Raw genomic sequence first — 10,323 nt, 5'->3', positions numbered from 1 at the left:
TGTGGATAAATGTGAGGTTATCCACTTTGGTGGCAAAAACAGGAAAACAGATTATTATCTGAATGGTGGCCGATTAGGGAAAGGGGAGGTGCAACGAGACCTGGGTGTCATTGTACACCAGTCATTGAAAGTGGGCATGCAGGTACAGCAGGCAGTGAAAAAGGCGAATGGTATGCTGGCATTCATAGCAAGAGGATTCAAGTACAGGAGCAGGGAGGTACTACTGCAGTTGTACAAGGCCTTGGTTAGACCACACCTGGAGTATTGTGTGCAGTTTTGGTCCCCTAATCTGGGGAAAGACATCCTTGCCATAGAGGGAGTACAAAGAAGGTTCACCAGATTGATTCCTGGGATGGCAGGACTTTCATATGATGAAAGACTGGATCGACTAGGCTTATAATCGGAATTTAGAAGATTGAGGGGGGATCTGATTGAAACGTATAAAATCCTAAAGGGATTGGACTGGCTAGATGCAGGAAGATTGTTCCCGATGTTGGGGAAGTCCAGAACGAGGGGTCACAGTTTGAGGATAAAGGGGAAGCCTTTTAGGACCGAGATTAGGAAAAACTTCTTCACACAGAGAGTGGTGAATCTGTGGAACTCTCTGCCAAAGGAAACAGTTGAGGCCAGTTCATTGGCTATATTTATATCTTTGGCCCTTGTGGCTAAAGCGATTGGGGGTATGGAGGGAAGGCAAGTACAGGGTTCTGAGTTGGATGATCAGCCATGATCATACTGAATGGCGGTGCAGGCTCGAAGGGCTGAATGGCCTACTCCTGCACCTACCTTCTATGTTTCTATGATGAGAAATAAAAATTGACAGATGGTGTACATCCAGGTACAAAAGAGTTTTACTATTGAATATGCCACACACAATTAATCTGAATCCGGATTCTCAGCTCATTCTATTTACATACAGCTATTAAATATCGCTGTAATGGGTTATAAAATGTAAGTTGTGCTGTAATGTTATGAAAAGGTTTAAAATGGTCAGACCAGTTTTAAAATATTAAACCTCTAACAATTACAACTTGTAGGAAATAGTACTCATGAGATTGCTTGGCAATGATTGACAAATTAAAAGAGTACTGAAAATGGGCAAGAAATTAGTTGTTTTTATCAGGCCAATGGTTCATCCTTTAAAATATAATCAGCAAAATAGCATCTTGCAAAAGTTACAAGTGTTACACATTTCTGGAGACAATTAACTCCATAATTCAGCATGCTTGGGCCTGGGTGCTGTTGGTCAGGCCAATTTTCCAGATTATTGAACATTATTCCAATTTACACTCTGACACATACTCTGATTTGATTTTAGAAAAAGATGTCATGCATTAGCTAAGTTGAAAGGGATTGCAGAAAAGAGAACTCATTGATCTTAAGGGAGCATGGGAACAGCACCCAGTAAAGCATGTTTCTGAAAAATCTGATCTTACTGTTTCAGATTTTACTTCCGTGCCTGGAACTTGCCAGAACTTGCAGCATCACTTTTTTTACAAATAGCAACAAGCACTATCGACATCAACATTACTTCGACAATTAAAGATGTTGTTGACTTAACACTAAAATGCACAACAAATTGTAGCTACAAGCTAACTTCAGCAATGGCCAATTTCAATGGTTGAGTGAATGGAAAATAAATAGCTATATGGTGCCCTGTATAAAAGTAATATCAGTATCATTTGTAAGTTAACAACTTAGGTGGAGAAACAATACAGTCTTCTGTAAAGGATATTTCAATATGTAGGTCGTCATTTAACAAACTTTAAAACTACATCAGTGATTGTAAAAAATGTAAAAAAATGCTTTTACAAATAAGATCCAGACAAAAGGGTTTCCGATGTCAGTGCAGTGTTCAATGCCATCGGGTGCTTGCAACCATCATTCTTCCAAAACTCATACAAGTGAGTGAGGTTCTGTACTTTCCCCATGCTCCAAAAGGCACAACGATAGTGGTCACATTATCCTGGGAACCATATTGTAACGCCTGGAAGTTACATTAAAAATTTTAAAAATAATTTTAACTGGACTAAAAAATATTAGCCTCAAAAATATTAACCTCTTGGAGGCTCAGGCAACATGCGTAAGCTGGGGAAAAGCTTAGTTATTGATAAAGCGAAATGCCATTATAAATGTAGAAGGTCAACAAGTAGACAAAACAATGCCAAATAACATAGGCGGCCTTAGCTATGTTTTACCCGTTTCCACTGAAATGGGCCCCACCCTCCCAGAGGCCCCCGACTGACATGCAAAAATTTAATGCACAGCTCCCAGATGCCACAATATTCTCCTGCTATTGCCAGCTGAACCACCAGTGGGCGCTCGCTGACTGACATCTGAGAAAACACATTAAATTATTTACTTCACTTGTAAACATTGCTCCTAGCAAAGAAGGCTACTTTTCAATGAGAGGAAAATGAAACCCTCCTATCCTCGTGGTGCTGAAAAACGGAAAATATTAGACAACAAAACAAAACGTCTGAATAGTCTCCCAAAAGTTAACATCTTCCTTTGGTCCAGCATCTGTAAAAGGTCCGCCGACTGCAGTTGCTGCTGCACCATCGTCACAGCACGGGGCTGCAGTGCCAAGTGACAGTGTAAGCGGTACAGGAGATGTTGATAATCAGAGCAATGAAAATGAGAAGAACAATTCTACTCAAACAGATGGTGATAATGATGACCAAACTTTGTTTGATGAACAAGCACCACAGCATGATGACAGTCCTACAACTGAGACAGGTGAGGGAGATGCCGCCACCAGCCCACCAGACAGAGAGAAAGCCCCACTAACATTTACAGAGACCGATCCGGCATGTTGGCCAACGCATATTACCAGTGACCAACGGATCGACATTGTTAGGAGAGGTCCCATTCAGTTCCACCAAGCCAATCACGCCATCGTTTTACTAAGGACAGATATTTTACGAAGATGAAAAATGGAGAAACCATTCATAGGTCATGGTTAGTGTACTCAGAATCATCTGATTCAATCTTCTGTTTCTGCTGTACCCTTTTTGGCAAGCGAAATCACAGTCTCACTTGCGGGGTTTCAGAGTGTGGGAGCGACTCACTCTCACACTCCAGGATCATGAGAAGTCAAATGCGCACCGTGCCAACATGGATAGCTGGTGCGAGCTGGAAACGCGCTTAAGAACGCACAGTGCCAATGAAAGCACATACCAAGAAATGCAAATGCTGGAAAAAAAACACTGGAATGATGTCATGAAGAGGTTCATTGCCATAGTCTGTCACCTTGCAAAACGAAACCTTGCTTTCCGTGGCCACAATTTCACCCTACATTAACCAAATAATGGGAACTTTCTAGGTCTGGTGGAGCTGCTTGCCGAGTTCGACCCAGTGATGAGCGAACATGTTAGACGAGCAGAGAAATAAGAGATCGCTGACCACTACATGGGGAAAACCATACAAAATGAGTTAATCACACTTATTGGAGACAAGACACTGGAAGCGATAACAGAGAGAGTAAAACAATCATGTTACTACTCGGTAATAATAGACTGCACCACTGACGCTGCACACATACAGCAGCTCTCTGTGACACTGTGTATTGTCACATGCCAAGTAAATGTCGGAGCTACTGCTGGTGAGCATTTTGTCGATTTCCTACCAGTGCTTGACACAACAGGAGCAGGGCTAACCGACGTTTTCTTAATGCATATGGAGAAGTTAGATTAGATATCTCAAAATGCAGGGGGCAGGCATATGATAACGGGAGCAATATGCAGGGGAAAAATAGCGGGGTGCAGAAGAGGGTGCTAAATATTAACAAAAAAACACTGTTCATTCCATGCGCCCGCCACAGCCTAAACCTAGTCATTGTTGATGCTGCAAAATCAGCAGTGGAGTCTGTGAGCTTCTTTGGGGTGCTGCAACGTCTATACACACTGTTCAGCTCATTGACACAGAGATGGGAGCTTTTCAAGGAGAATGTGTCACAGATGACCCTCGAGGCCATATCCAACACGCGATGGGAGTGCTGCGTGGAAAGTGTGAAAGTCCTGTGCTACCAGCTTCCCGATGTTGGCAATGCGCTCCTGTCACTGATTGAACATGCCACACAGAAGGGTGACAGTGAAACCACATCTGCATCCAGAGGCCTAGAACAGGAGATCATGTCATGGAAATTCCTGCTGACTGTTATCATCTGGTACAATGTTTTACATGAGGTGAATCGTGTCAGCAAGCTGCTCCACAGCCCACAAGTGGGAATCGATGTGTTACAGCGCGAGGTAGAATATGTTCTGAAATTTCTCAAGGAATACAGAGAGAATGGCCTTTCATCTGCCCAAACAGATGCCAGAGACATAGCTGAAGAGATAGGGATGCCAATGGTCTTTCCTACTGCATGAATCAGGAAACCAAAATGCCAGTTACAGTACGAGTCCCAAAGTGCAGATCCTTCCCTGACAGTGGCACCCGAGGAACGGTACAAGAGAGAAGTTTTCCTTCCACTAGTGGACTCTGCCATCACAGGCATTAGTGAGCGCTTCAAGCTGATGGATTTATTTTACAGTCCGTTTGGCTTCATTTATGGAAGAGAGGAAATGAAAAAAGCCACCCAAAGTCGCACACTGAAAGACAGCTGTGTAAGCATGGAGAGGACACTCGGTGATGTGGATGCTGAGGACCTTTTGTGCGAGGTGTCGGCTGCTGTCAGTGCCGTGCCTGCAAAAGAACCCACTGGCCTGCAGATTCTGAGCTACATTTACAGCAACAATCTGGTTGAACTGTATCCTAACCTCACCATTGCTCTAAGACTCATGCTGACAGTGCCTGTGACTGTAGCGAGTGGAGAGAGAAGTTTTTCAGGCTAAAGTTCATCAAAACGCATCTGAGGACAACCATGCTCCAGGAGCGTCTGTCAGCTCTTGCTCAGATATCAATTGAGCATGAAACAACAAGATCGCTGGACAAAGATGAGCTCATTAAAGCATTCTCAGCACTCAAGCACATGAGGGTGGAGAAGTTCTAGTGGTAAGTCTTTTAACACATTTTTAGAGGAAATAAATTTATGATTAAAATAGTAAAATAAACCAAGTATTTCACTCAAAATGTGTATAGGTAATTAGGCGGCGTTTCCACAAATCGTAATTTCTCTCTCCCGCTTGTATCCCCTCCTCTCTCACTCGCCTCCTGTTCACTCTCCAGGCCTTACGTGAGCTGTCCATGGTGCTGAAAGAGCGCGAGACGCAGTTTGTTGTAAACTTCCAGTAGTTAACTTTCAGACACTGTTCATTGAATAAATAAAGTGTGAATTTTCATTAAATATGACATTGCTTTTGTTATTAATTTAATTAGAGGGAAATTGTTTAAGCTGTTCTTATGTCAGCTGATACCTAACACATAGTGCCATTCAGTGCAGACCAGTTGCTGAAAAGGGCGAGGCTTCTCACTCCAAAACAAAAAATGTCATTGTTTCAGTTTCTAATTAAGAGAATTGTTTGGATTATGTCAAGCTGTCTGTCCATTATGCTGAAAGTGCATATAATGCATCAACGCTTAAGTCTGAAATTATACCATTATTAATGCAAACCAACTTGAATATTCGCTTTTTTTCTTTCTTTTTTTTGGGAAGCGGGGGTAGGGCCCCATATTAACTCTTGAAATGGGCCCCCAGATGCTTAAGGCCGCCTATGCCAAATAACAGTGAGAAATGGCACTTAACTAAGATGCAAACTACACTCTGCAGCAATGGTAGGCAAGGGGAGAGGATCCAGTGGAACATGCAGCAGTTTTCAGTAAATGAAATGGAAACAGTTGAGTCAGCTGACTGCAGTAACTAGGTAAGTGATTGGTGAGTCAGTTGTACAGCCCGTTGACCCATCACCCATGCCAACCTAAGTCATATACTTATGTTTGGCGTATGTCACTCTAACCTTTCCTATTCATGTACCTATCCAAGTGACTTTTAATGATACCAACCTCCCATCTGCACCCACCTCTACTATCCCAGTAACATCCTTGTTAATATTTTCTACATCCTTTCTAACTTAATGACATCTCTCCTATCGTTGGGTGACCAGATCTTCACACAATCCTCCAAGTGTAGTCACACCAAAGACTTCTCCTGCTGAACAATGATATGCCAACTCCGGGACTCAGTGCTATGACTGATGAAGCCAAGAATGCCAGATGCCTTCCGTACCATCCTGTCTACCTGTTACCACTTTCAGAAAACTATGTTCCTGTTCCCCCCGTCTCTCTGATTTACAACATTCTCTACCAGTTATTGAATAAGTCCTGTCTTGGTTTAACTGACCATGACAGACACTTTGGTAAAAGAAATAAGGAGGATTGTCATCTAAATGGTGGGAGACTGAAAATGAGTGAAGAACAAGGGATCTCACAAAGCACTAGTAGGCATATCCAACAAGTTAAGAAGGCAAACAGTGTTGCATTGCAAAGCAGGTGGATTTTAAAAACTGAGAAGTTTTCTTACAAGAGTGTTGGATAGGCCTCACCTGCATTCAGTTTTAGTCCCCTACCTAAAAGAAGATAATATTAACATTGGAGGTAATGTGAAAAAGATTCACTGGGCTAATTTCTGAGGTGACAGGGTTGTCTATCAAGAGAGATTAAGTAGTTTGTGATTGCATTCTTTGGATTTTAGAAGAATGAAATGTGATCTTACTCAAACATATAGGGCCCTAAAGAGGCCGAATAGAGTGGCGTATAGGATGTTTTCTTTCTGAGGGGGAGTAAAGAATAGGGGGGTCATAGTAAAAAAAAATGGACTAGTCATTTAAAACTGATATACATAGAAATTTCCTCTTACAAGGGATGATGAATTTCTGGAATTCTCGGTCAGAGCATCATTAGAATTTGTTAAAGTGGAGGTGGATTAGCATTTGATATCAAGGAATAAAGGGGTAGAAAAATGAGTTGAAACCAGCATAGGTCAGCTATGATCTGATTAGATAACAGGGAAGGCTCGAAAAGTACAACAGCCTACCCCTGCTCCTAGTTTCTTGTGTTCTTGTGTTATGAACCAAGGTAAAATGGTTCGGGAACTGGTTATCATACATTAAGATGTATTTACAAATCGTAATTCCAATTTGGTACATCAACAAATACTTATAAATCTCTGTTGATGTTATAATGTGCAGTGAAGAGCAGGCTGGTATGGAATCTCCAAGGCGCGGGATGCATGTGACTGCAGAGGGTTGTGGATTCATCCAGCTCAACGTAGGTAGAACTCTCCCCATCATCGAGCACATCTCCCTGAGGCATCATTAAGGACCCTCAGCATCTGGGTCATGCCCTCTTCTTGCTACTCCCTTTGAGGAAAAGGTACTGAAAACCCACACTCAATGACTCATAAGCAGCTTCTTCCTCTCCACCACTAGATTTGTGAATGGTCTATAAACACATGGACACTAAGTCATCATTCTTTTTTCTGCACCATTGATTTTTGTTTGTAATTTATAGTAATTTTATGTCTTTGCACTTACTCTGCTACATAACAAATTTCACGTCATATAAATCAATAAAAATAAATCTGATTCTGATCGCATAAGAGCTAGATGATTTATGATAAAAGGTCATTGCCAACAGCACAGGAGCGTTAAAACAAGCTGCTCATGCAGAACCAAGAGTTTTAATCAAACATCTGTCCTTGCCTGCTCATTAATAACGGCTGCAGCTTCTGATGGATCCTGGCATTTTTTTACAACATCACACACCTCTTGGGGCTCCATAATTGCACTAACTCCGTCAGTAGTCAGGACCAGGAAACAATCTTTCGTATGTTCCAACTAGTAAAGGTGTAGACCAAAGCCATAGGTAAATGCTATAGTTATGAATCATTTGGATAAGAAATGTGCAAGAGATCACACGTGAGGCTCAGACATTTTACCTCCACAGTTTTAACTTCCGGCTCAGCAGTTACTCCGTATGGCTTGAGATCCACATCCCCAATGCTACGGGTCATGGCCAATCGACCATTCACATAAGGGTTGGTGGCTAAACTCCAGTCAATGAAACCGCCACACTCCTTGATCCTTGTATTAAGAAAATAAGTCTTTTAATCTTTAATGCGATTACCGTTCAACTTAATTCTAAGCAAAAATTTTTTTTTTCTATTTAAAAACAGTTTTGTTAGTGAACACAATAGGGCTAGGCAGTACAGTAGTTTGACTCAGACTAGATGGGCCAAAGGGCCTGTTTCTGTGCTGTGACAGTATAAGCCAAATCTGAAAGATGAGCTGCCCAACCCTCTCTTCCCACTGGATGACATGATGTATTTGGACTTCTTGAAAGCTATTCACAAGGTTCATACTAGAGGTTAGTGTGCATAAGATGAAGTGAGGAATTAAATTCGATGATGGTGGACTGACAACAGATAATATTTAGAGAATAAACATACAAGTCACAACAATCCTGCTGTATGAAAATAAGTCAGGAAAGGTGGTTTAGCACTAATGTACAAAGGAAATGAAAGGATAGTGTTTTGTAACTCCAAAACTTTAAACTAATTGAAAGCATAAACATGGGAGCTGGGAATGATGTATCTTAGTTTCAATTTTACTTTAAGTAAGTTGTGCACATATGACCTGGTGGCATAATGACATATGCTATTTACGTACTTTAACATATAACCTGCAATGGATGATGTAAACAACAAAGAATGTTTAATCAAACAATATATTTACAATATTACTTAAATATTAATGAAATATTAAATACACAACACTCCCTCATGCTTAGCTATAAACTCCAATTCAATATAGAATGTATCTCAACTTTTGAACACATACACATTATACATGCACACAACATATACTATATATACAGTATACTGCATAATACAACTACTATACAGACATTCACAGCATAGTAAATTTTAAATTGTCCCATTCAGGCCTAAAGATTTAATCACTGTGGAGGCTGTCGCAGGAAAGCAGCATCCACCATCAGGGAGCTCCACCACCCAGCACATGCTCTCTTCCTGCTGCTGCCATCAGGAAGAATGTACAGGAGACTCAGGACTCACACCACCAGATTCAGGAATAGTCACTACCCCTCAACCATCAGGGTCTTGAACCAAAGGGAATAACTTTACTCAACTTCACTTGCCACATCACTAAAATGCTCCCACAGTCAATGGACTCACTTTCAAGGATTCTTCATCCCGTATTCTCAATAATTATTGCTTATTTATTTATTTCTTTTTGCACTTGCACAGTTTGTTCTCTTTGGCACATTGGTTGTATGCCCAAGTTGGCGCGGTCTTCTATTGATCCTGTTATGATTATCATTCTGTCGATTTATTGAGTATGCCTGCAAGAAATTGAATCTCAAGGATGTATATGGTGACATATTTGTATTTTGGTGATAAATTTACTTTGAACTTTGAACTTTTATGTCTTTCCTCTGCTAGGCAGGTGATACTTGTTGCTGTGAAACTATCTCAGATCCTGGGGCTTCCTTCGTGGTGGCTATGGGACTGCAGGAAGTGTAGCTCTTAATACCTTTCTTCTGGACGTAAGGATCATAATGTATGAGTCCAGTGTCTGATGCCACCATTTCTTTTACCTTTTTGAAAACCACCTCATATTGCTTTGTCCATTACCATGTCTTCCTCATCTGTAGTAGTGAGTTCAAGAATTGAAGCACAGTAGCCAGGTCTGGCAAGAACCTGTTATAGTAATTGACAAATCCTAAAAAGGACTGCAACTGCAACATGTCCTTTAGCCTTGTGGCATCCACTACTGATTGAATTTTCTCAGCACACTTGTGTAATTTAAGGCATCTGTTAGTCTTGCGAGACCATGGACCTGCGCCTGGAAAGTCTTCACTCTCCAGGGTACAGGCCTGGGCAAGGTTGAATGGAAGACCAGCAATTGCCCATGCTGCAAGTCTCCCCTCCATGACACCGATGTTGTCCAAGGGAAGGGCAAGGGCCGATACAGCTTGGCACCAGTGTCGTCGCAGAGCACTGTGTGGTTAAGTGCCTTGCTCAAGGACACAACATGTTGCCTCGTCTGGGGCTTAAACTCACGACCTTCAGGTCGTTAGTCTAGTGCCTTAACCACTTGGCCACGTGCCCACGTGTAATACTTGTGCGTCAATGGTGTGATGCAATAAGTGATGTTTGTCTTAAAGAATTCACACTTGTTGGGTTGTGTTCTGAGCCCATAATCTTTTAATCTTTTTAACGCTGCCTTCAAATTTTGAATTCACACTTGTTGGGCTGTGGTCTGAGCTCATAATCTTCTAATCTTTTTAATATTATCTTAAGAAGTTCCTTGTCAGTCTTACTGGTAACAATGATGTCATCCAGGAAACACTGTGTGCCCAGAC

The 10,323-nt window shown here is 41.5% G+C and overlaps 1 protein-coding gene across 3 annotated transcripts in view; it reads right to left on the bottom strand.

Annotated features, from left to right (window-relative positions):
- Positions 1-1,786: 1,786 nt before the first annotated feature.
- Positions 1,787-10,323, bottom strand: part of LOC134358895 (protein phosphatase Mn(2+)-dependent 1K-like) — a 33,237-nt gene continuing 24,700 nt past the window's right edge. For all 3 annotated transcript variants that reach the window (XM_063071516.1, XM_063071517.1, XM_063071518.1), the window contains exons 5-7: positions 7,877-8,021; positions 7,641-7,775; positions 1,787-1,987 (exon numbers count right to left, since the gene is read on the bottom strand). In XM_063071516.1, coding sequence (XP_062927586.1) covers positions 1,856-1,987; positions 7,641-7,775; positions 7,877-8,021 — 412 coding nt within the window. In that variant the 3' untranslated portion in view covers positions 1,787-1,855. The remainder of the gene's footprint in view (positions 1,988-7,640; positions 7,776-7,876; positions 8,022-10,323) is intronic.

Source organism: Mobula hypostoma, chromosome 19 (genome assembly GCF_963921235.1).
Source record: "Mobula hypostoma chromosome 19, sMobHyp1.1, whole genome shotgun sequence".
NCBI lineage: Eukaryota > Metazoa > Chordata > Chondrichthyes > Myliobatiformes > Myliobatidae > Mobula > Mobula hypostoma.
This window is presented reverse-complemented; position numbering and strand designations above follow the sequence as displayed.